The sequence below is a fragment of the Phoca vitulina genome, unplaced genomic scaffold, assembly GCF_004348235.1.
Source record: "Phoca vitulina isolate PV1807 unplaced genomic scaffold, GSC_HSeal_1.0 scaffold13, whole genome shotgun sequence".
NCBI lineage: Eukaryota > Metazoa > Chordata > Mammalia > Carnivora > Phocidae > Phoca > Phoca vitulina.
Window position 1 is genome coordinate 4246536 of NW_022589716.1, and position 26404 is coordinate 4272939.

Here is a 26404-nt window from a genome sequence, read left to right on the forward strand (position 1 = left end):
TTTTGAGTGTCTATTACCTTTGTTTCTAAATGAATTTATTTTAACTGTAAGTTTACATCATTTTATTTCTATGAATGTTTAGCGTCAGCCCAGAATTCCGGAACATCAACCATCAGCTGTTATGAACGGGTGTGAACTGGCTTCGGCACACCAAGGATACAATTACTAGAAATGTGAAAGGGCTAGAAGATGGGACAAAGAAGTCAGCAACGGGGTAATCAAGGGAGGTCTGTAGAGCCAATCCCACTTCGTGTTCTGAAAACAAACCTCATGGGCACAGAGGACCGAGGAAAGAGAGTGGCCACACAGTTTGTTTAATAGAGAAGGGTGGGTTCACACCAGGAGATCCGCACCACCCCCGGAAGAGCGGGATCTTCCTTCGAGGTATTCAGGTCGAATCATACGATAGTGCGGACATCTGCCCATTTCCGACCTAGAGCAGGGGGTGGGGTTTGTAGGTTTCAGCCTCGGCCAACAGTGGGGATGGAGGGGCGTGCTCACGTTTTATAGAAGATCGGTTTGCGATGCTGAAGCCGGAGACGTTTCGGTTGTGGAACCAGGGCAAGTGTGATGCCACTTTCACCCCTTCTTGCATTTTGATGCGGGACACAGTGCCATTGCTGCAGAAGGTCCCGATCTTGACCGCAGTGGCATCAATGCGGCCGCTGATGGAGTGGGTGACTCCGTCCGGACAGCGCTCCCCTGGCCCGATCTGCCTCAGGCGAGGGATGGCGAACTGCAGCTCTAGACCAATGCTCTTGTGAGCTTTGACGTCCCAGATGAAGGTTCTGTTGAGGGTGGGCAGCGCCGATGTGGAGGGCTGAAGCTGGACCTCCCCAAACGGACAGGGGCCTGACATGCAGTCTGAAACACAGTCACAAAAGCAAGCTTGGTCACGGATGCCACCAGGCCACTCAGGGCCTCTCTTGACCCCTGGAGGAGATGCTGGCCGCCCCCTCCCCAGGCAGAGGCACGATCTCCTGGCAGTGTGGGTGTTTGGGGGGAACTGGGGGGCTAGGGGGAGCCCCCTTGGCCCAGAGAGCCTGAAGGGTCCAACTGCACCTCTTCCCCTCCCAGGGTGGGTAGCAGCCCACAGCCAATCACTGCTCCCCAAGGCAGGGGTGAACAAGCCTGACCTCCTTGTTTCAAGGGACACAACCTGGTGAGGCCGCTCATATGCCCGCATCGGCCAGTGGCTACACTTCAGCTAAAACCACACCTTCGCTTACTTCCTCCCTTGGCTTTATTTTTTCACTGCTTCCTCGTTCTGAGGGCACCGTCTGGACAAATGACTGAAAAATCCCCATGTCAGGCTCTGCTTCCAGGGAACCAGACACAAGACACCTCCTAACTACTGTGTTTTCAGGACTGGAGTAAGCCAGACGGAGGCCCTTTGCAATGGAACCCGGGCTGTAGGATACTCCACGTCCCCCCCCCCCCCCCCCGGGTCTGAGACAGTCACGGTTTCACAGCTGCAAAGGCACGGTGCCCAGCTTCGCCTTTCACGACTGGTTTTCCCATCAACGTACCCATCAACATACCTAGTACTCTGAACTTACAACCCCCTTCATGGCTGGAACCCGGAGGCACAGTTATCGTTCAGCCTCGGGGCTGTAATGCTGCTGTTTTATGACCAGTGCAGTTAAATTTTTTTTTTTTTTTTAAAGGCAAACCGCTAATGACATCCTTTGATGTGTTTTGTTTCCTAAGCCTTTTATTTATTTATTTTTTTTAAAGATTTTATTTATTTATTTGACAGAGAGAGAGAGAGCGACAGCAGGAACACAAGCAGGGGGAGTGGGAGAGCGAGAAGCAGGCTTCCCGCCGAGCAGGGAGCCCGATGCGGGGCTCGATCCCAGGACCCTGGGATCATGACCTGAGCCGAAGGCAGACGCCCAACGACTGAGCCACCCAGGCGCCCCTCCTAAGCCTTTTAAAACAAAGCACAAAACGTTGCTCTCAAGGAGGAAATGAGCCCGTGGAAGAAGTGATAGAAGGCAGACAGAACAGGGCCACTTTGTTGTATCCAGGCAGGGAATCCGAATGTGCAGTGGCTTCTGGCCACTGGAACAGGAAACCTTCCCACCCCTAGTGCTGCTCCAGTGGGGGGTCTGAAAGGACCACCGACGCAAAGTGGGATCACGGGAGAATTTCAGAGCTGGCTAGGACCTCCGAGGTCATTCCCACCCGAGCTCTCAATTTTGCAAGGCGGTCCTGGAGTCTGGGTGACAAGTGTGTTTGCAGTGCCTACGATCCCAGGACGAAAGCCCAGGCTGTGTTTGGTCCACCAGAGTTCTTGCCAACACGTCGTGCTGACTGATCCATGAAATGGGGTCAGACGATAAGGTGACGAAGGTGGTTAAAGTTAGATTTTGCGGGTGGGTAAAGATAGGACCTATTTTTAGGAGCTCACGGAAACTTCATTATATCAAGCCACCTCTGGGGCGCCTGGGTGGCTCAGTCGGTTAAGCGTCTGCCTTTGGCTCAGGTCATGATCCCAGGATCCTGGGATGAGTCCCGCATCGGGCTCCCTGCTCAGTTGGGGACTCTGCTTCTCCCTCTCCCAGTGTTCCTCTCCCTCTCAAATGAATAAAATCTTAAAAAAAAAAAAAGAAAAAGCCACCCCTGCCAGGGCTTTCTAGCCACACCTCCAATGTGCCCAGGGCCATATGGATTAGCTCTTGCTGGGCTCTCGTGGGATCTCTTAACCCTCTTTAGACAGTGGGTTTTTTGTGTTTTTTTTTTTTTTTAATGTTCTGGCACATTTTGATTTTAGGGTTGTAAGAGCCTTATTATATGAACTATGAAAATCCACCTCCTTCGGTGCTCTAGAACAGGGGTCAGCAAATCACAACAAATGGGCCCAGTCCAGCCCAATCCCTGCCACCAAGCATAAACATGTGGGACATCACTGCCCAGATGTCTCCCTACTATCTGTGGCTGATTTCATCCTGTAACAGCAGAGCTCAGTGGTTGGGAAAGAGACAATCTGAGATATTTACTACCCAGACTTTTACGGAAAAGGTTTCCCAACCCTCCTCTGGAATGGTTTAAATATAAGAACTTATCTTCTCCTTGAAGTTTTATAGGATCCTCTATCAAACCATGTCTAACTAACCCAAACCCTGTTTTCCTCCACCTTGGACATGGTTTCCAATCTCCTCCTTGGTTATTTATTCAGGTCTCCTAACTTTCTAGGAGTCAATCTGGCTCATTACATTTTCCCTGAAAATTATTCCTTTTATTCAGATTTTCACACTTATTATCATAATATTGTACATAGTCTATTTTAGAAATTGCCTCTGTAAGGGGCGCCTGGGTGGCTCAGTCGTTAAGCGTCTGCCTTTGGCTCAGGTCATGATCCCAGGGTCCTGGGATGGAGCCCCACAATGGGCTCCCAGGAGCCTGCTTCTCCCTCTCCCACTCCCCCTGCTTGTGTTTCTGCTCTCTCTTTCTCTCTCTCTGTCAAATAAATAAAATCTTTTTTTTAAAAAAAGAAATTGCCTCTGTAAATGTCATTCAATCAACATTTATGCTTTCAATGCTGTATATCGGTATGTTTTCTTTCTTTTTTTCCAGGGGACTAGTCAGAGATTTGTCTATTTAATTAGTCTTTACAGAGAACCATGCCTTAGCTTTAGTTATCAGATGTAGTTTTAAAGCTGCTGATAAGTACTTTAATTTCTCTTTTTTTGAAGATTTTATTTATGTATTTATTTGAGAGACAGTGAGAGCAAAAGAGAGAGAGAGAGAACAAGCAGGGGGAGTGGCAGAGGGAGAAGCAGGCTTCCCGCTGAGCAGGGAGCCCGATGCGGGACTCGATCCCAGGACCCCGGGATCATGACCTGAGCCAAAGGCAGACACTTAACCGACTGAGCCACCCAGGCGCCCTCCTTTTGTTTTTCTGAACTTCTTCCTAAGGTTCATTTTACTCCCTTTTCTTGCTTATCTATTGCCTGATTCATTTATTTTCAATGAAAGGCAAAAGAAATTTTCTGGGTACGGCTTTGATTGGATCCCAGATCATGTTCTCCTTGTTGTTACTACATCCAGGCTACTAGTTGGTGTGCCCACAAAGAAATTGAATTTTGAAAATTTGAACAACCATAGTTTGTTACCTTGTGTGTCAAACATTTTTAGTCCATTAGTTTATATCACCCTCAAGAGAGCCCTGTTGGTTGGTACAATGATTCTTATTTTACAGAAGAAAAAACCAAGTCACAAAGCAGTTAAGTGACTCATTTAAAGCCACATGATGAGCTTACACAATCAGGAGCCTGAAGCTGGAAGCCAGACCCAGCTCCCTCAGCCTCAAAGCTGCTGCTTTCCCCACTATGCCTCCTGGACCCACCTCCCTACCATTATGTCGTCAACCATCCAATTTCCTTCCTTCCTTCCTTCCTTCTTTCCTCCCTCCCTTCCTTCCTCCCTCCCTCCCTCCCTCCCTTCCTTCCCTTCCTTCCTCCCCTTCCTTCCCTTCCTCCCTTCCTTCCAGATTTTTTTTAAGTAATCTCTATACCCAATGTGAGACTCGACCGTACAACCCCGAGGTCAAGAGTCGCGCACTCCACCGACTGAGCCACCTAGGTGCTCCTCCAATTTCTTTGTCTTCCGACTCCCTTCCTTTTTGCTCCTCGTCAGCAAAATTTTAGCTTAAAATTTAATTAGTTTACATTTGAATTAAATTAGCTTTAAAGTTTTAATTTAAAAAAACTTTAAACTTCAGTTTAAAAACTTAGCACATGAGCTGGAGCATCCCAGACCTGAAGGAAGCTCTGTAGCTCCGTCAAGAAACAGTGTGGCACAGTGGCTGGCAGGCAGTGGAGGCTGAGCACCTGGGTTCTCGTCCTGCTGCTGCTTATTAGCTACGCTATCTTAGGCAAGTCACTGTCTTTGCGAGTTTCTCATAGGGCTGTTTTGGAGATTCAACAATGTAACCTGTGTAAAGCGTTGAGAACCACGAACAGCCACATCACAGCTAAACAGAGTGTGGAGTTTCGGCATTACAGGCTGGTTTAGGACTGGAAAGAGAAGCAGGGAGGCCAAGCATTCGTGAGTGTGTACTTACCAATATTCTTCTGGATCTCAACGACAAAGTGATTCTCTGGGTCGTGGCAGCTGAAGGAAAAAACCTCTTTTTCTCCAGGTTTGATGGTCAACGAGGTTTTATGTCTTTTAGAACTGATGATGTAACAGGGCTTCACTGGCAGAGGTGGGGTCCCAGGCTTTATGAAAACCATAATGCCACTTCCGTGTGGCAGGGCAATCTCAGAAGCTTCTGGAGGAAGGAGGAAAAACAGAGTGAGCAGGATGATTTATTTAGGTCTCCAAACTTGCTGCCGTCCCCTCTGCTGGTCTAGGAAGGACGCCCTCTTTGACACCTTTGTTCCCTCCCTCCTGGTCTGGGGGGGGGTGGTCTGATGTAACATGACAGTGTTGTCCTTACCAATGGGAAAGAAGCAGCCTATTGCTGATGGGTGTTGACAAGTGTCTCGTTTGCTTTATTAATTTTTCTAAAACTTAAAACCACTAGACCACAGCCTAGATGCTTTGAGCAGTCTATGTTCATACCCCACCTGTGCAGCATTAAATAGCAATCAGAGAAACTGCCACACCTTTTCAATATGACTGTAGACAAAAGTCCACGTACAGAAACTGTCTCTCTCTACAGGGACGTATTTGTTTGCAAAGAGCTGCTGTCTCCTCCCCTGAGCGCTTCACATGCCCAGTATATATATATATACAATAGTGGAGGCTAGGAAAAAAAAAATTTTTTTTAAAGATTTTATTTGAGAGAGACAGAGAGTGCACGAGCAGGGGGGAGGGGCAGAGGGAGAGGGAGAAGCAGGCTCCCCGCTGAGCAGGGAGCCCCACGTGGGGCTGGATCCCAGGACCCTGGGATCACGACCTGAGCCGAAGGCAGACGCTTAACTGACTGGGCCACCCAGGCACCCCTAACAATTTATTTTTTAAAATCAACTTTATTGAGATAATTTACATACATTAAAAAGGGCCCACTCCTTTTAAGATATACACGTGACCACCACAACAGTCAAGATATAAGAAATTTTCATCACCCTTGAATATTCCTTTAATGTCCCTTTAGAGTCAACCTCGGCTTCTGGTCCCAGAAAACTATCTGTTGCCTGATCCAGAACTTCACATAAACAGAATCCTACAGCATATTCTCTTTTGTACCCGGTTTCTTTCTTTCTTTTTTTTTTTAGATTTTATTTTTATTTATTTGAGAGAGAGCACGTGAGAGGGGGGAGGGTCAGAGGGAGAAGCAGACTCCCCGCTGAGCAGGGAGCCCGATGCGGGACTCGATCCCGGGACTCCAGGATCATGACCCGAGCCAAAGGCAGTTGCTTAACCAACTGAGCCACCCAGGCGCCCTGTACCTGGTTTCTTTGCTCAGCATGTTTGTGAGTTTAATCCATGTTCCTGCAGGGATTAGTAATGTGTTTCTTTTTACTGCTAAGTAGTATTCCATTGTCCGTATAAACTCCAGTTTATTTATCCATGCACCTGTTGAGTGACATCTGAGTGCTTTCTAGTTTTTGACCAGCCATGTGCTTTAATTTTATCAAAACTGCTGGCTGGCATGAAAGTTCTGTGCATTCCCCCACCCGCCCCCATGGGAAGGTATGAGTGCACCTGCGTTCCCCGGGCCAGCAGCTGTGTGTGATCATATGTTGGGATTTTTGTCAACTTCTTCTTGAACCTCTCTCCCTCCTTGTTCGCTCTGCTCTAGGCTGACCAGCCAGCAGCTCTTTATATAGTAGTGGAAATTGATCCCTCAGTCTGTGATAATGAACTGCAAATATTTTCTCCATTTTATCAGTGAGACCTTTACCCTCTTTGGGCCTCTGTTCCATCGTTTGTAAAATGAGGGGCTTGGGCTAGAATAATTCTACATTTCCTGCCAGCTCCCAGTCTATGATCAGTACCTGACTGAGGAAGAAGTGACTGTGCCGCTATCAGCATTCCCGACTACTGCCCGGCAGCGACCCACCGGGATACCTGCTCAGTTGCCTTCCCAATTTGGCTTTCAAGCTGGCTTAAGTTTGCATTTTTGGAGCAAAATGTCCTAATCTCTCCAACTTTGGCTTGTACCCCTCTCTGCTTTGGTCACTGTGCTCAGGCCTCCTTTGCCTTCTTTCTTGAACACACTAACCTCCTTCCCATCCCCAGGGCCTTTGCACATGCTGGTCCTGATTCTAAAAACGCTCTTTCTCTAGCAAGAGCTGAGTCCTTTTTGTCATTCCAGTCTCAGCTCAAAGGTCATCTCCTCAGAGCGGCCTTCCCTGAGCAGCCCCCTAAAGTGTTCCCCTCACCTCCCACCCCCAATCTTCCCGCTTTGTGTCCCTCCCTGCTTTAGTCCTTGCCTGAGAGCACCGTCTTCCTTGTTCATTTGTTCTTGGTGCCCATGATCAGAATGTGAGCTCCTTCCTACCGTAAGGCAGCAGGAATTTGCTTGCCTTTTTCAGTGGTAGCCTCGGGATCTAGACAGTGCCTGGTGCCTGTGTGGAGGCAGAAGTTACAAGCCTCTCAGTGGCTCCAGGGAAAACTCTCCTCTCCATATTCTTGCCTCGGCTGCCTTTGGATATATCTCACAGACATACCCCCACCCCCAGATTTCAGTTTGGGCTAATCAATCTTGGTGGGAACCAGGGGCTCCGAGCTTCTTAATTAACAGCTTCAGAGAGAGAAAACACTCTCCGAGGCAGAAGCTTATATATTCCAGTGCTTCATCTTCAAGCAGTGTAGCCATTTAAAATCTTGAGAGAGAGAGAGAGAGAGCTGGAGGCCCAGGGGTTCTTGAAGACATCAGATTAAAAAGAATCTAGCTCCGTGTTCAGAAACCCAGTTGTCAGACTGCTAGCCAAGCAGTGTATGTCAACCTTGTGTTCTTTTTTCTGCAATCGTCAAAATGTCTTAGCATGCTATTTGCAAAAAATTCTTGGAACACCCAGTCTCGGAAAGTGTGGCACGCTCCCTCGTGGCACGCTCCCTCGTGGCCTCCGACCCTGGGGCTCCAGCGAGGCTAATTCATGGTCAAGGGAAGCTGCGTCCAGTCTCAGGGCTGCAGCCCGGCTAGCTAGATTATCAATTTCTTCCCCATTCTTATTGCTCCTCTGTGTTTACACCCGTTGGCCACAGCATTTTTTCAAAATTCCTGACTCGGGGGCACCTGGGTGGGCTCAGTCAATTAAGCGTCAGACTCTTGATTTCCGCTCGGGTCATGATCTCAGAGTCTTGAGATCGAGCCCGCATTGGGCTCCATGTGAGCGGGGATTTTGCTTGGGATTCTCTCTCTCCCTCTCCCTCTGCCCCTTCCCCCCATTCTCCCCCGTGCGCATAAACGCGCTCTCTCTCTCAAAATAAAAAAATTAAAAAATTCCTGACTCTACAATGATGATTATTGTTATTTTATTTTTTTTAAAGATTTTATTTATTTATTCATAAGAGAGAGAGAGAGAGAGAGGGAGAGGGAGAAGCAGGCTCCCTGCCGAGCAGGGAGCCCGATGCGGGCACTCGATCCCAGGACCCTGGGATCAGGACCTGAGCCGAAGGCAGCCGCTTAACCATCTGAGCCACACAGGCACCCCGATTATTGTTATTTTAATTAAGTGTTAGACCCTAAGCAGATCAGCGGTTGCCTGTGGGGGCAGGGGATGGAGGCGGGGGGGGGGGGGGGCGCGGGGAGGAGCCTTTGTAGGACCAGAGGACCTTCTGTATCTTGACCGTGGAGGTGATTACACATTGTACACAGATGCCGCAATTTATCAAACTGTACACTTAAAATTGGTGAAGTTGATTATATGTAAGTTATGCCTTAATAAACAAAACAGAGGGAAGAACTCGTGTTAGGAAGATTGTGTTTCTACACAAAGCAGGCACTTAATAAATGAAACAAGGAGTAGTCACGACCATAGTTAAAATATGGTTTAATATTTTGGGGTGGGCCTTGTTTCTCTCATGGTGTGTGTAATATTTTCAGATATCTTTAAATTAGATTTCGGGAACAAGGCTGATCTCACCACAATGCCTCTGCTCAGCTTTGCCTCCTGCTTGCAGGCAGGTCGGTAACCCCAACTAATTCTGGGTGTATGACAATCTATTCTATTCTTGATGACAGTCAAAGAAAAAATGGATGACCTTTTTTAGAATATTTTTTTTCTTTTAGAATTTTTGAAATCGTGTATTCATTTCATAAACATTGTCAGGGTTCATAATATGTTCTAGGGGACCATACCTGGTGCAAATGATTTAACGACAAAAATCGCTGGAGTCCCAGCCCCCAGGGAGTTAATAGTCCAGACGAGGGGTTTCTTCTTGTTTTTTTTGTTTTTTAAAGATTTATTTATTTACTTAAGAGAGAGAGACAGAGAGAGAGAGAGCAGGGGGAGGGGCAGAGGGACAGAGACAGAATCTCAAGCAGATTCTCCGCTGAGCGCGGAGCCCGAATAGGGGCTCGATCCCATGACCCTGAGATCATGACCTGAGCCAAAACCAAGAGTCAGATGTTCAACTGACTGAGCAACCCACGTGCCCCAAGGCAAGGGGTTTCTAAATGGTCTCTGGAGGGCTTCAGGAATGATGAGGTCCCAAGGTCCAGTACGCCCACCATGAGACATGGGAATCTGTATTGGAAACACTTTGTTTCGTCTGTGGTGGGAGGTAGGGATTCACTTTACTATTTTTTCCCATATGGAAAGCCAACTGTCCCAACTCTGGTGATTGAACATACCAATCCTTCCTTCACACATCGCTAATGCTACCTGTTACTTATATTTTTTATTTTGGGTCAAAATAACCGAGATTTTCATTCTAACTCATTTTGCAAACCAAGAAAACGAATATTTGAAAGGGGGCGATGGCTCACTTCAGGTGAGCATACTTTTATCATCTCACCATGTTCCTTTGTTCTGCTCCCAGGTAGCCAACCCAGCACATTCCACTGCCCAGCCATGGTTCACAGCTCTCCTTCGGTACCCCGCACCAGAGAATCCCCACCCAGCTTCCAGGCTCATCGTCCAGAGGAGACACATGCACAGTAAAGCCCAAGCCCACCCACCTTTGCAGCAGAAGGGGATGATTTACATGACGGGCTGTTTCCTGGGGTCACAGCCAAGGACACATCACCCACAGGACTGCCCCTCTCATCCTCAATGATGTATATACTAGCAGAGCGGGCGGATGGGGGGTGAGAGGCTAATGACCCAACCATGGACATGCTTGAATTCTGGACTCCCCTTCCCCACCTCCCCCCAGCTCTACCACTCAGTAGCAGAGAGACCCTCACTGCTTGAGTAAAATAACTTGTAACTCATCGCAGATGTTCCGAGGTTGAGAACGAACATGTTGCTTGCACATCTCCCTCTCGTACACTCACCATCATTAATCACACCTTGAAACTGGAAATCCCAACGCTGGAATAAATCTCAGTTGCCCACCACAGCCACCCCCCACCGGGTCAGCGCAGGTGAGTGCTTGACAAATGCACTGTAATTTAAAGAAAGTGGTTAGGTGTTTTCTCTTTTAGCATCTCTTGCTTTTGCCTCCCCAGGAACTTGGTATTTCTCTGGTGTCGTATTTTGGAAGATCTATTACCCAGGTTCCCAGAAACTCAGACAAAGCTCCAGATTCTGGCATGATTTTGAGGTCTTCCAGGTGGAAAGAAATCCAAGCCAAGCCTCGCGGAAGCAGTGTGTGGGCTCCCAGGCTCTGAGCGTTTGGGCAGGCTCCCAGGCACCGAGCTGGTGCTCATGAATCACACCTCTCTTCTTCACTCTCCTGCCTTCCGACCTCTCCTTATTAGGACAACTTTGTAGTTTCTGCCTCACCAGTGGCTTCTCAGGTGGGAATTTCCAATTGTTTTAATCACCATTCATTATTCACCATTCATTAATCACCATAGCACAGGATATTATACAAATAGCCCTGTTATTTCTTCTCCCTGCCATCCTATTTCTTTGCAAGGGAAGCACATGCAAGGAAAAGAAACTCAAAGAAGGGGATTCCACCAGATACACACTGGGGAAGTTATTTGCTCTCAGATTTGTCAAGTACAGTTTAAAAGACCGACACCCATGATTTAAACATTTTTAGATGGGTCAGAACCAGCTGCCTCAATTCTGGGTGTGGTTCCCTGGGGGGCTTGGCTTCCAGGCACTCTCCATCCACCAAAAATGGACCAAACAGTTCCCAGCAGGGCCTGGGCCCAGCCTGGGCACCTGGAGACACCTATTAAGACAGATGATGCCCTGCAGGAGGGCCCAGGATGTCGAGGGAGACAGAACGCAGAAGTCAAGTGGTATAGGGGCGCCTGGGTGGCTCAGTCGTTAAGCGTCTGCCTTCAGCTCGGGTCGTGATCCCAGGGTCCTGGGATCGAGCCCCGCATCGGGCTCCCTGCTCAGCAGGAAGCCTGCTTCTCCCTCTCCCACTCGCCCTGCTTGTGTTCCTGCTCTCGTTATCTCTCTCTCTCTGTCAAATAAATAAATAAATAAAATCTAAAAAAAAAAAAAAAAAAAGAAGTCAAGTGGTATAATCGTGAATCAGCGTGGCTGATCAGTCACTGCCTGCATGGGAGTCAGATTCCAAAGCACATCTTTAAGGGGAAGAGTCCTTCTGGCCAGAACACCCCCTTCCTCTCTTAGGAAGACGTCTCACTGCACGTCAACATCTCCCTCTCAAGTCGACTGGCTATAGCTGTTGTTTGCTCATCCGTGGAGCGGAGCTCTGCTTCTCGGGTTGAGCACCAAAGCAGTGATTCAATTTTAGGCGCCAGGTTTGCAAAGTACATTTTGTTAAATTGGGGGTGATCCCTCAGAGCATGGCATGCTCAGACCATGAGAGCCTGAGGAAGTGACACGAGAAGGGACGGCGCTTCATCTGTCCAAGTCACATCCACCCTGGGGGGACACTCATGCCGCTTATATGATCTCCCCTGCTTTTAGTCTTTGCAGAAAGCAGTTGCTGAATTCATGTAAGCTCAGTATACATTTGGCTGTCTGCCCCACCAGACCCCACCTGAGAGTCAGCAACTTGAAGGCACCAAGGAGAGTCAAGGTACTCTGAAGACACTGAGGGTCCGCTATTCACTGTGGTGGTCAAGGAAGGCTTCGCGTAGGAGGCCTAACTTAAGATGGGTCTCGAAAAATAAATAGGAGTTTGCCAGCCAGGGCTAGTGAGATGGATTTCAGGAAGGTTAGGTGGAGGGAACAGCAAGTGTAAAGACACAGAGGTATGAAGAACATGGCTCCCTCGGAGCCACTCCATGGAGTTGTTTTGGCTGGAGGGCAAGGAACATGCAGTAGAAGAGGGGGGGAGACAGGGGCAGGGGACCGGCTGGGAAGAGGCGTGGTCGCGGCCCTGGAGTTGGCCCCCCTCCCCGGGGAACCAGCATAACTTAGCAGCTTTGCATAATGGTTAAGAGCTTAGATTCTAGAATCTTGACTGTTTGGGATCAAATTCTGGCTGGACCACTCACCAGCTATGTCTCCTTGGGCAAATTCCTTAGCTTCTCTGTGCCTCACTTTCCTCATCTGCAAATGGGGATAATACTGGCATTGTTGTTTTAAGGACTAAAAGAGTTAACACCTATGAAGTTGCTTAGAACGGTGCCAGGTAGTGATCAAGGTTAGCTGTTATTATTGTTGATCGTGTAAAGCCCAGGGCTGGGCAGGGACGAGGGGGAGGCAGGTAAGGCTCCCCCTGGGGCAAACTTGAAGGAGGCATTTAGTCTCCGGTTGTGCAAGCGTGAAGGTCTCCTTAGCTCTTCACGGCTTCCCTGCCCTGGCCCGGCCCTATTCACTGCTTATCAAAGCCTTTCTATTTGTGTTGACTCATGGGACTCCAGCAACCCTTTGCAGCTCAGAGATGTGACCTCACTTCCCCATGTTTGCTGAGCACAGGAAGCAGAGGGGACATTCTGGTTTGACCCCAGCATCCCTGCGCTGCCCACTCTCCTAGGTCCCACACTGGGCTGCCCTCACAGGTCAAGTGAGCCAGCAGGTGGGGAGGAAGTGCCACTGTTTTTAGGACACTGACACCCGGGCATCACCACCAACACAACCCATTCAATGGGGTCTGCAGTGGGGATGGGGTGCCAGACTGTCACACCACCAAATTCAGAGTCTTACTCATCCCGTGGGCCTGGGGCAGTGAAGCCTGCGGGCAGAGGCAGGACACCTGGTTTAGACACCCTAAGTCCATATGGCATCAACTTGGCCGGGTCTATTTACATCCTGGTGAACTGAAGGGAAAGTCTTACAATGGCAGGGAGTCGCCCATCTGCCTCCCTGGGAAGAATTAATTGCTCACATTCACACAAAACAGAACAAGACACAAGTTGCTGTTTCAGGAACTAATCCATCTCCCTTGGCTGAGAAGCCTCTGGAGTCTAGGCACCGGGCATGCCTCCATCATAATTAAAATGAACACCCAACGAGTGATCCTCATGTGCAGCCTCCATGCTTGTATTCAGTAAAAGTATTTCTAAATCCCAGCACCACGCCACAGACTGGGTTCTAATATCAATGCCCATTTTGCAAACGAAGGAGCTGAGGCTGAGAGCTTAAGCCATCTGTCCAGGCGTATTGGTTAGTAAGAGGCGGGGCCCGGTCCTGTGTCCGAGCAGTCGGACAGATGACCGCTCCGCAGAGCTGGCCCTGTCCGAGGAGTTCCACACTCAGCCAGGAACTTCGTGATGAGACTGGTTTGTTCTCACCGCCGGTCCGTCAGGACGGAATAAAGCATGTCCCAGATACTGGCTCTCCAGGGATCTCCGGGATATCAAGAGGCAAAGATGTTTGTTTAAAATGGCTAAATAGGCACCCTGCAGTAACTGAAATCATTCGTCATGTCAAAATAATTGGCAACTGTCGCCTGAATTTAAACTTAAGATTTAAAGTTCCCTGGAACTTGAAATGTTTGGGATGTGGTTCCTTTTTTGTGCATCTTTTTGGACAGGTCCCAGCGCAAGGATGCGAGGAAGGGAAATTGGCATGTTTAGGTGCTAACGGTTCCTCTGCAGCTTTGGGGGCAGTCTGCTTGGGGCTTGTGGGATGGGAGGCATGTGGCCAAGCTGGTGGCAAAGGAAAAGTGGCCATGATTCAGGTAGAGAACACCGGGAATAAAGGGCTAGTGCCAGGTCTTTAGGGAAAGCACCTGTGGAAGTCCTGACCCGTGGGCTCACTTCCTGAGACCACTGTCAGCGAGACTCAAGAGGCAAAAATCAGACCTCAGTTGAGGAGAAGCTCCCAAATCCCCATCTACTGAATTTCCTTCTCGTTTAGTTGGAGTGGATGAATCTCAACCCGGGCCTCCAGTTTGGCGTGGCAGGGAATGAATGCTCCTGGGTAGAGACTCTCGCCCATTCTTCAGTGGTGTGGAAATCAAGCAGGACCTGATGAGGCACACCACCACCGCCCACCACCACCTCGTCTCCTTTTCCACGCCACCAGCCTCCCCCCGCAGCCTGGCTGGGACAAAGCAGCCTGCTGCAGGACAAAGGGATGTGGAATGATGGCCGCCCACCAGGCAGCCCCACGAAGACGCTGGGGCAAGGGTGGTGGTCGGGGCCGGGCTGGGAGGATGCTTCAGGCTACTGTGGGAAGTCTGGAGGAAGAGGTAGGTAACGGGACAGGTGACCATTCTCCAGCTCCAAATAGCACGGGCACCTCCCAACTGAGGATGCTGGGCCACGGGTGGCCACAAGAACTCGCCCACCATGCTCCCATTAGAGCTTATGGGTTCTCCAAAGGTAAGGGTCACACTTTAACCTCATGCGCTAAACACTGCAGTGATCAGCTAGCCTACTTGGACATTGACCGCAGTTAAAAATAAAAGGCCTAGGGATGAATACCTGCCACTTCCCACCAGGGAAAGGGTGGAACCGTGACACAGGACCGCACCGGGGAGGTCAGGGCAGGGAAGAAAGTGGATTCCAGCCACAGGACACAAATGATGAGCTGCTGTCCAGCAGGTGCCAGCCTACGAAGAAGAACAAGGCTGGGCCTGCCTTCCTGAGTCACATCCGGGGATTTCAGGGTTCCAAGGATGTCACGTTCCCACCCCCTGGGTGAAAGAGACCCCATAGTTCTCTTTAAAATAGTTTACCATTTCCATGGCTCTGAGAGCAATCCTAGAGGACATGGTAACCTAAAGTTCAAAGGGCAATGTTAAAAGCAACCCCGTGGGTCTTCCTAGTCAATCCAACTTGCTGGAACGGTTTATCAAAACAGGGGACTGTTAGGTCCACCCATTCACTTCCTACTCTTAATCCCCAAACTCTTTAGGAAAGAAATTGATGCTCACTGATGCAAGTTGTTTATTTTCTAAAGTAACTGAACGATCCTCTGAAGGGGACACTAGCAAGCAACTGTCTGCAGGGCTTGTGTTTTGAATTATTTCTCTAAAGTGGTGATGCATGTGCAAATCCAAACCTTTCTGCTGTATCCTTCCCTTTTATGATCAAAGAAAACACACCCTATTAGAGATGCACTTTAGAGACCCACAACCAGGCTGCCGACCATCAGGGCCAGAGTCTGGAGCAAATGGATACATTGTTGTATAAAACTTTGGGACTGTGGCCAACCCAAAATGTGGACTTTCACATTTCACTTCAGATTGAATCAAACTGCACCGGATGAAGGAATGATTTCAAAGAGGGCCACAGAGGGACAAAAAGTTGCATCATAACGGACTGAACGTGGGAACTGCAGAATTAAACAACAAACATAACTCAGCTGATGACCGCTGTGAATAATTCATGATATGCTAACATGCTATAAGGCCGGCTTAAATCACATTTACATTTTATGAAATGTTAAAAAGATTCATTTTGTCAGACTCTGAAGTGTGAGTTACCAGGCCGTGAAAGTCACTAAAGATCACAAGGATGGATGGGGAAAGAATCAGAGGAGCAGATCGAAAAACCCATCTGTATGCATGCTCACGTTTAGAAGCTGCTGGATCTCCAATTTCTTCAGTGTTTCAGCCCTAGAGCACTTTGTTCCAATGGCCTTGCCAGTAGAGATTAGCTGTTCAGGTCCTTTGGATACAAAGTTAGCAGGGAGATGGTTGCACAAGAATCCATACACAAAAGACTACATGTTGTAGGATTCCATTTGTATCAGGTTCCAGAAGACAAAACCAATCTGTGCTTACATGTCAGAACAGTAATAGGGAGACAGGTATTAACTAGGAAGGGGTAAGAGGAACAACTCCGGGGTACTAGAAGGATACATACACATGCACACGTATATATGTGTACGTACATACATACGGAAAATGTATCAAGCTGTATACTTAACATTTATGTATTTTCTTGTATGCCTCAATAAAACAATTTTTAAAACTCAAAAAAAAAAAAAAAGGTTATTTGAAACTTGCCCTGATGAGAGGCTCAACCCCCCTTCTCTGTCCTTCTGGGCATGTACCGAACCCAGCCTGAGCCCCACTTTGTGCCTGCAGAGTGCTGGGCACAGGGTCTCATTCACAAATGATTCAAAAATCTCTGCCCTCCAGGTCCTAGACTCTTGCAGAGCCTCACACTTCTGGCTACAACCAACTGTTGTTTGCCCAGACAAAAGCCTGTTGGCCTCGGATTGAAGCCTGAGGGATCTGAATCAGGCATGTGGTGAGTTAGGCTTGTGGGACCCCGCCAGAGGGACCCTGTGGGGTGTGGCAAGGCTTCCTCTGAGGATAGGGTTAGAAGCAGATCCACCGGTAAGGACATTTACAAAGCAAGCCTCGGGATCGAAAGGTGCTTCACTGATTTTTTTTCTTTTTTCTTTCTTTTTTTTTTTTTTAAGATTTTATTTATTTATTTATTTGACAGAGAGAGACACAGCCAGAGAGGGAACACAAGCAGGGGGAGTGGGAGAGGGAGAAACAGGCTTCCTGCGGAGCAGGGAGCCCGATCCTGGGATCATGACCTGAGCCGAAAGCAGACGCTTAACGACTGAGCCGCCCAGGCGCCCCTGATTTTTTTTTTTTCTTAATTGTGGTAAAAAAGAAAAAAGAGAAGAGACTACTCATCCTTCCACTACCCACAAATAAACCCCACAAATATTTTTTTCCCATTTTAAAAATTGTGGTAAAGTATACATAACAGAAACTTTACCACAGTAACCATTTTTAAGTGTACAGTTCAGTGACATTAAGTATAATTATGTTATTCTGTGACCACTGCCATCATCCATCTCCAGAACTTTCCCATCTTCCCAAACTCTGTCCCCATTAAACACCAGCTCCCCGTTTCCCTCCCTCAGCCCCTGGTGCCCACCATTCTGTCTCTATGTATCCGCCTCCTCTGGGGACCTCATATAAAGTATTCAGTATTTGTTCTTTTGTGTCTTGCTTATTTCACGGAGCATCACGTCGGTGTGCTTCACTTCTAAACCCGAGAATTGCTAACCACTGATTTGAATAACAAGCAAAAATTGAGCAAAATGACACATAGGCTCCAATTCATACATACACACAATATTCGCTTTTGAGAAGGGGGAGAAATTTTTCTTTAAGCGAAAAATGATGTCAAAAACTAGAAAACTCAAAACATGGCAGAGGGTATGAAAAAGAAGCAGGGGCATTTCTCTGCAAAGTGAGCAGCTGGTCAGAACGTCACTCAGCCTGCTAGCCATCAGCGCTCAGCGACCTTGACCTTCTCGGTGCTGCAGACCCAACGATGGGCTACCATGACCAGCGTTCTAACAGGCCTGCATTCCTTGGCGATTAGGAGCAATAGACAAGAAGACTCTCTTACTTGTCTGAACATAAACCATGAATTGGTTAAACTAAAAATAAGTTTAGTTTCAAATGGGTTTTTCCAGAAGGTTATATGAGCCCATTTCCACCTCATTATTCACCGTCCCTCAAAGCTAATGTTAAGAGATGGGGTTGGGAGGGCAACGGGGAAATGCTTCGTTATTAAAACATCTACCTTTGATTTAGTTCAGCCTGCAGCTTTGAAGAGCCGCTCCTGGGGGAGCAGGGAGGGGCAGCAGGAGAGAAGGTTCTATTAAGGCCTGACCTGTGCTGGGGGCCACTTGAGTCTTGCCTCCATCACTCAGCCCGATGCGCGTAACACTCCCTGCCTCATGAGCCAAGTCTCTCCAGTCATCCCTGGGCCCGTGCTTGGCTGCGCTGCTTGGGAAAAGCCATCTGACTTCTTTAAACTGTAGGGTTCTCATCTGTACAATTTGGCCCCAAACATTGACTATGCGGGACTTCTACAAGTACTGCAGTGACCCTATATGTGTGAAGTGGAAAGAACAAGGCCGCGCTGTTGGTAGGCCCTCATCTAGAGATGGCCGCCATCACCTCCATCCCCCCCAGAGGGGACAAAGCCCCCGAGCCTCTGAACCCTCTGGTGGGCAGAATTTCAAGATGGCCCCAAAGATGTGCGCTGTGTATGTTCTCTTCCCCTTGAGTGTGGGAGGGACTCTGAATATTATGGGATATCACTCATGTGATTAGATGGTGTTGTAGGGCCAGGTCAACACTATCCTGGTGGGCCTGACCTAATCAGTCGAGCAACCTAAAAAAGTCTGGGCTTTTCCTGGAGAAAGAGAATTGAAGTGTGAAAGGAATTCGACTGGTAGAGGTGGATTCTCTGTAGCTGGTTTTGAAGATAGAGGGGGCCACGTGGCAGGGAGTGTGGGTGTGGGAAGCTAATTGCTGTGAGCAGGCTCAGCTTTCAGCTATTGAGGAAAGGGGGACCCCAGACGTACGGCCACAAAGAACTGAATTCTGCTACAACCATGTGAGCTTAGAGGAGGACCCGAGCTCTAGATAAGAACACAGCCTGGCCAACGTCTTGATTTTAGCCTAGGGAGACTGAGCAGAAACCCATCCACATCATATCTGGACTCCTGACCTACAGAACTATGAGCTAATTAATGGGTGCTGTTGTAAGCCACTAAATTTGTGATGATTTGTAATGCAGCAGTAGAAAACTAGTATAGAACTTGTAACCAGATGGGGTTCCAGGCAGGACCTGCTGAGCTGCTCAAGGAAAGGGGTTTGGATGAATATATGGTATTGTCTAGGACATGGATCCTTCCCTTCTTCGTTTTTAGAGATTTATTTATTTAACAGAGAGAGAGAGAGACAGTGTGCAGGGAGGGGCAGAGGGAGAGAAGCAGACTCTGCTAAGTGCGGAGCCCAACGTGGGGCTTGATCTCACAACCCTGAGATCATGACTTAAGTGGAAATCAAGAGCCGGATGCTTAACTGACTGAGCCACCCAGGCGCTCTGGAGCCTTCCCTTCTGAGCTGAGTTACCATTATGGTGTTATGTCAAGTGGACAGCTTTTCTGGAAGTGTACATCCACGAGGATGTCTAACCTCATTGTATTTACTGTAAAACTTGAGTGTCCACATGCTGGAAGGTGACGGGGAGAGGGGTGGAGAAGTGCATCAGAGGGAAGCTCATGCCGTGGTCGAGAGAGCTCATGGCTGGTCATCTCACCTGGCCCTCTGGGCAGAGCGAGAGCAAAAAGAGGGTCCTCAGATGAAAACCAGACATCAGGGAGAGAGCCAGTGGGAAACCTGGCCTTAACACCCCAAGAGTCCAGAAGTGCTAGGCTGTGTAGGGGCTGGCCAAAGCTGGGGGCTGGTGGGAGGTGGCCTCTGGGAATGATGGCCATAACCTACCACCCCGACGTGTTCGGCATCTGCCACGTGCCAGGTACTTCCTATACATATCCTTTAGGTAAACTGTTCACATTCACAGCTGGAAGATGCACGGCTGAGATCCAAACCCAGGACTGCCTGACTCCAAAGCCCACACATGGTTGCTGCTCCAAGATGTCCACCCTCAAGGTCACGGGCTGCTGGGCAGCCGGGGCCCAAGCGTTTGCCCCAACCGCAGCTAGGGAGGGACCCGCTTCAGTGTGTAGCACTCAACACCAACGCAGAGAGAAGGATCCTGTTTGCTTTTCCAACACCCACTCTGAATACCAACGCTGCCCTTTGCCCTAGTGCAGACAGAGGCCCCTGTGATGGTACACTATGTTCGGTAGGGAGGCAGGAGCCTAGCTGTCCAAAACAAGCCTGTTTGCCTAGTTTGAGCCCCTCTCTTGGCCTGTCATCTTGCCCCCCTCAGAGCCCTGATCCCAACTCTCCTCATGAACGACAAGTCCTGGGCAAGGGATAATGTCCGCTCCTGCTGTCATCTCTGACGTCTCCCCCCGCTCCTTCCCTACCTTCGTTCCTGATACTCTGTCTGGAGGATGACCACCGGCTGACTCACCCCTCACTCCAGACTTGCCACAACCAGAAGGACAGACGGCAGCATTTGCAGCCAGGGGATCAGCCTTCACCAAGTGGCAGCTGAGAGAGGGGTGAAATGGGCCTTTGGGGGGCCTTAGGGCTGCCAGTTTCTTAACTGCAAAGACCCAAACTCTTGGTTACTCGGGGGGACATAACCGGGGAGGGTGGGTGTATCACCTTCGCAGGAGCCAAGACAGCCAACTGTTTGAATCTCTTGTTTTAGGGATTAGGGATCAGTACCTCTTGCTGTTATCGATGTTTCCAGCATTCTTAAAGGGCAGGGGGTGTCAACCCACACAGCCTGGCTCGGACAATAAGTCTCCGAATGAAGCTCTCTCAAATGACCACAGGCCAGGTCAACAAAGTGATTTCTCTGGCAAACCCAGGGTAAAACAGGTCAGCAAAGGAAGGCTGCACACTTCAGGAAATCTTTGGGGCCAGACAGACACATGCTTTCCTCACCCACAGGGGCTAGGACAGTTCCCAAGAGGTGTTATGTCAATGAGGAGGGCCATTATAGAATACGTTACATTAGAGCATGGTGATTATGGGAGGTGTTATGTCAACAAGATCAACCATTATGGAAGATGTCTCATCACTGAGGAGGGCCACTAGAGAAGAACGGTTGTTACGGAAGGTGTTATGTCCATGAGGATGGATGTTGCAGAAGATATTGACATGGAAGGTCTTAAATCAACAAGAATGGATATTATAGGGGTTCAACCATCATGGAACAAATTCCATCAACAAGGATGGTCATATTGGCACCTGGACGGTGCCAGTATTGGGACTAGCCAGTGATCTCAAGGTCATTAGGCTAAAAATTCAGGGAGATAAAAAACAAGGTTGAGGGACCAAGAATGCTGAGATGAGGGTTTTGAGGAGCCTCGCCCCAAAGCACATCGTGTTGGCAGGTGGAAGAAAACAGCAGATGGTTATTCCTGAAAGGGACAGAAGAGACTGTAGTTCAGAGCACTTTCCTTTTCATGAACCACATTCCTTCCTTACAGCAGGAGTTGGTCCTACTGCCAAGTGCTATTAACAAGGAAAAGAAGAGGAGGATGGGAACAAAACCAGCTAGAAAATCCCAGAGCAATGAGGCATTTAATCCTCATTCAACTACGTTCTGTTTTGCTCCTATAGCTGGGTCTCCAGTTATAAATCATATATTGAAGGATCATTATTTTTTAAAAGTTTTTATTTAAATTCCGGTTAGTTAACATACAGTGTAATATTAGTTTCAGGTGTACAATATAGTGATTCAACACTTTCATACGATACCCCGTGCTCATCACAAGTGCACTCCTTAATCCCCATCACCTATTTCCCCCATCCCCCATCCACCTCCCCTCTGGTAACCAGCAGTTTATTCTCTCTCTTGGTTTATCTCTCTCTCCCCCTGCCTTTGGCTTGCTTGTTTTGTTTCTTAAATTCCACATATGAGTGCAATCATATGGTATTTGTCTTTCTCTGATTGACTTATTTCACTCAGCATAGTATTCTCTAGCTCCATCAATGTTGTTGCAAATGGCAAGATTTCATTCATTTTTATGACTAATATTCCATTGTGTGCGTGTGCATGTGTGTGTATGATATCTATGTATCATATATCGATAAATAAGATGTAGTATAAATATGTATATGTGTATATGTATATACCACATCTTCTTTACCCATTCATCAATCGATGGATACTTGAGCTGCTTCCATAATTTGGCTGTTGTAGATTATGCTGCTATAAACATCAAGGTGCATGTATCCCTTTGAATTAGTACTTTTGTATTCTTTGGGTAAATACCTAGTAGTATGATTGCTGGATCCTAGGGTAGTTCTATTTTTAACATTTTGAGGAACCTCCATACTGTTTTCCAGAGCAGCTGCACCAGTTTGCATTCCCAGCAGTGCAAGAGGGCTCCCCTTTCTTCACAACCTCGCCAACACCTTTTGTTTCTTGTGTTGTTGATTTTAGCCATTCTGACAGGTGTGAGGTGATATCTCATTGTGGTTTTGATTTGCATTTCCCTGATGATGAGGGATGCTGAGCATCTTTTTGTGTTGGCCATCTGGAGTTGAAGGATCATCTTTAATTACATTTTTCCAGATAGTGGATCACTTAGCAAGTTGTCTTTTCAGAGATGGTGGGAAAATGCTCTGGAAATATCAGAACAACACTGTGGGATTATTGGTAATGAATGACAGAGCCACATTTCCACCCCAGAGTCAACCTCATGGTTTGTTACAATGTCCCACAGACATCAGACACCAGGAGAACACCTTGTCCTCCTCCTTCTCTTTTCCTGCCTACGAAAAAGCTAGTCTCCATCATCCCCAACCTTTACTGCAGTTTTTATACATATATCTTTTAAGTGTATTTATCACATTGGACAGTGTCTCAAACTCATGCTTTTGGGGCCCAAGCAGGCAATGTAAACGAGAAAGGCCAACATAGGGTATTTGCTGAATCAGAAGTGCATACTTTACTAAATACTTTGTAATTCAGCTTTTTTTTTCAAAACACACCAAACAGAACTGGGTCGAGGCCTCTATGCCTCTAATTTGTAGCCCTCAGTATACATGTTTGAATCCCTTCTGGATGGTGAGTCCCTGGAGAGCAAGGGACTGGGGTTTCCTACCTCTGTATGTTGACCGTCTAGCACAGAGGGCCTCCAAGATCTGTGGAATGGATGGGATTTATTACCTAATGGCTTAAGACTGCGCTAGATCTTTCAAAGACTTCCTAGCCAAAAATCAAATTCTCTAGGCCTGCTCAGTGCTAGGCTCTAAGAGTGGATAGGGGGGAGAAATGCAGCAATTTGCTCTTCAAGAAAATTACTCCACGTGGAGAAGGCAGCTTTGGTCATGAGTTCCCCAATTCCTACTGACTTGATCCTTCTACTCCGTCCCTTCTACACAACCAAATTCTTGCAGGAAGCAACTGTAGACTTTTTGAAGACAGTATTTACATTCACAAAATCTGTTTTTTAACAAAAGTATTGATTGCTATCTTTAAACCTGGCTTTGAATTTTTTTTTTTTTTTTTAATTTAAGACTATTTTTAAGGCAAAACTTTGGTGCTAGAAGGCAAAAGGCAAATCAATGGTTGCCTGGGGATTGACTGCAAAGGGGTCTGGAGGAACTTTGCAGGGTGGTGGGACTGTTGAATCATGCATTTGACAAGACTCATTGAATAGTGCCATTGAGATTGGTGAACCTTGTGCTCTGTATATTTTAGTGTAATAGAGCTGAAAAATATATTTTATACTTAGATAAATAAATGAAGCACAAAGTAAAAAAAAAAAAAGAGTTTTGATCAGTAAAAAGTCTTGCTTTTATCTTGCATCTGGGGGTTTTGTCAGGGGCAACCAGTGATGTCTGCTTCTTGTGTGTCCTCACACAGGTACTCTCTGAATATGTAAGTATATATCTATACGCCACCCTGACTTTATTTCAGTTCCTTTTGCCAATAGGCAACGCGCTATACTCACTGTTCTGAACTTTACGCTTTCCCGTCTGTAATATATCTTGGGGGTCACTCCACATCAGTACACTGAAAGACACCCAATTGCCTTAAATGGCTATGTAGCATTCTGCTGTTGGGATGTATCATCATCTACTTAACCAGGCTTTTAATGAAGGACATTTGGGTTGTTTCCAGTCTCCAACTACCAGGACAAGGAGCAGAAGATGCTTATCTAGAGCTTCCAGGTGCCAGTGGGACACACCTTCCTTGGGCCCCAGGTCCCTGGCTAGAACTTGTATTGTATTCCCCACACAGGCACAGACCTGGGAGGCTGGAAGATTTGGATGGCAGTGTTCGGCTGCATTGGGTGGTGATGGGCTTCTGTAAGATGACCCAAGCACTGTTTATAATTTGAAAAACGTCTTCTGTGTTCTGACAAGTTGAGAACTTGCTCGCCACAGATTTAGCCCAAGGCTGAAGTGCCTGATAAGATTGTCAGCAACTTCTAGGCCGGTTGGGTAATCCTTCTTTGTCTCTCAGGGCGGGGAGTGGGGGGGTAGGATTAAAGGCAGGGGTCCAGCTCTGTTTCCACGGCTTGGCACATTCCAGCTTAGGGTCGGTGTATGATACCTGCTCACAAGAATACTATAACCCTCAGAAGCCTACTGGGGTGTTCTCATTCATTTCGCAGAGAAATTGGGCATGGCATTAAAGTTACATAAAACTGGTCTCGTCAGTTTCTTGGCTAACAGAAAACGTGTGTGTGTGTGTGTGTGTGTGTGTGTGTGTGTAGGTACTCACTTGCAAACAATTTTTAAAAACTTGTTCTAGTGTCATTGAGAATGACTTCTTGCCATTTTTAAAAAGATTTTATTCACTTACTTGAGAGAGAGCGAGAGAGAGAACATGAGAGAGCACGAGTGGGGTGGGGGGATGCAGAGGGAGAAGCAGACTCCCCGCTGAGCAGGGAGCCTGACATGGGGCTCAATCCCAGGACCCTGGGATCATGACCTGAACTGAAGGTAGACGCTTAACCGACTGAGCCACCCAGGCACCCCGACTTCTTGCCATTTTTATTTTTTATTTTTTTTATTTATTTTTTTTTATTTTTTATTTTTTTTAAAGATTTTTTTATTTATTTTACAGAGAGAGAGATAGCGAGAGCAGGAACACAAGCAGGGGGAGTGGGAGAGGGAGAAGCAGGCTTCCCGCTGAGCAGGGAGAAGGATGCAGGGCTCCATCCCAGGACCCCGGGATCATGACCTGAGCCGAAGGCAGACGCTTAACGACTGAGCCACCCAGGCGCCCCCTTGCCATTTTTAATCCAGCAGCTTCATTTCTAGGAACTTCCCACGAGATGTCCTCACACCTGCACGGGGACAGTAACTGAAGCACAGCGTGTGGTAGCAGAGGCCGGAGAACAACCTCTGTCTCCACGAGCAGCCTGGTTATGCAGACCATGGCCTGGCAGCTCCATCCAGACTGTCTGCTCTTGAAAATCTCCAAGTTCTTCGTGGGCTCAACTCAAATAATCAAAGAAATAGCAATTCTCATTAACTGAGGAATCTGTTCTCGGCCAGACCGGGTGCTGAGTGGTTTACAGACGTGATTTCATACAGACCTCCAGCTACCCATGAGGTGCTACCACGTCCCCATTTGGAACTGAGGACACTGAGTCCTCGGGAGGCTAAGTAACTAGCCCAAGCCGCCTAGTTAAGAGGTGGGGGAGTCAGGACTTGAACCAAGCGCTGCCCTATCCCAATGCTTGTCTGAATGAGATTGCTTCCAAAAAGCTAGCAGGTAACCGTGAGCCCAGTTAGACCTCTGGCTCAACTCCTTCCATTTCTCTGCTCCCCCCCTCCCTGGCACTCAGCAGGGAGGATAGCCCATCACCACTGCTGAATCTTCCCGAAGACAGTGTTCCCAGCTGCCCGAGGCCTCCAGCGGGAGCAGAGGCATACCGCTGTGCCTCCCTCCATGCTGCTGGCTCTTGGCCTCTCCCCCACCGTGGCGTGCCACTCTGCGTAAGAGCCAGACGTCTGTCTGGGTCCAGGAGATGCCCCGAGCCCTTCACACTCAGGGGCTTTATCTCTGCAGCCCTTATGGCGTCCCCGGACCTCTCACTAAACATCTGCGAGTTGTTTTCAGGCTCAACGCTGCTTTAGCCAAACATTTTTGTTTGAAACAGCCTGATGTTCCTGCCCCCAGATCAGTAGTGGAAGATAAGGCATCTGTTTGGATGGATCGGCGTGTGCAGGACGGACACCATCCTTGCCCGGCTCCCAGCTGGACCACATATCGTCAAGGGCTACAGAAAGCTCCTCAGGGCTCCAAGCATTGTGTGGCATCGTGCGTGGCCACGTGGTGGACCCCACCCCCAAAACGACAGTTTAACTTAAACTCCACGTAATTTGGGGCCTCATTAGACTTTGATGAAACTCATTTCTGGAGACTTTTATCATCCCAGAGGCAGCAGATCGGTACTTCATGTTTTTGCAGAAATGGTACATTTTACCCAGAATCTTCTGGTCTTCTGTCATGGAGGGTCAGAAGTATCGGCATTTCACTTAAAACTTAAAGAAAGCTACATTGTCTGTGCTTATGGAACAGTTTTAATTTGTTCTTTCGAGATATTTCCCAACTCATTACTTAAAGATG

The 26404-nt window shown here is 47.9% G+C and overlaps 1 protein-coding gene across 2 annotated transcripts in view; it reads right to left on the minus strand.

The window, feature by feature from the left end:
- Positions 1 to 26404, minus strand: part of CDCP1 (CUB domain containing protein 1) — a 58046-nt gene that overhangs the window by 23179 nt on the left and 8463 nt on the right. For both annotated transcript variants that reach the window (XM_032412570.1, XM_032412571.1), the window contains exons 2-3: positions 5069 to 5278; positions 502 to 864 (exon numbers count right to left, since the gene is read on the minus strand). In XM_032412570.1, coding sequence (XP_032268461.1) covers positions 502 to 864; positions 5069 to 5278 — 573 coding nt within the window. The remainder of the gene's footprint in view (positions 1 to 501; positions 865 to 5068; positions 5279 to 26404) is intronic.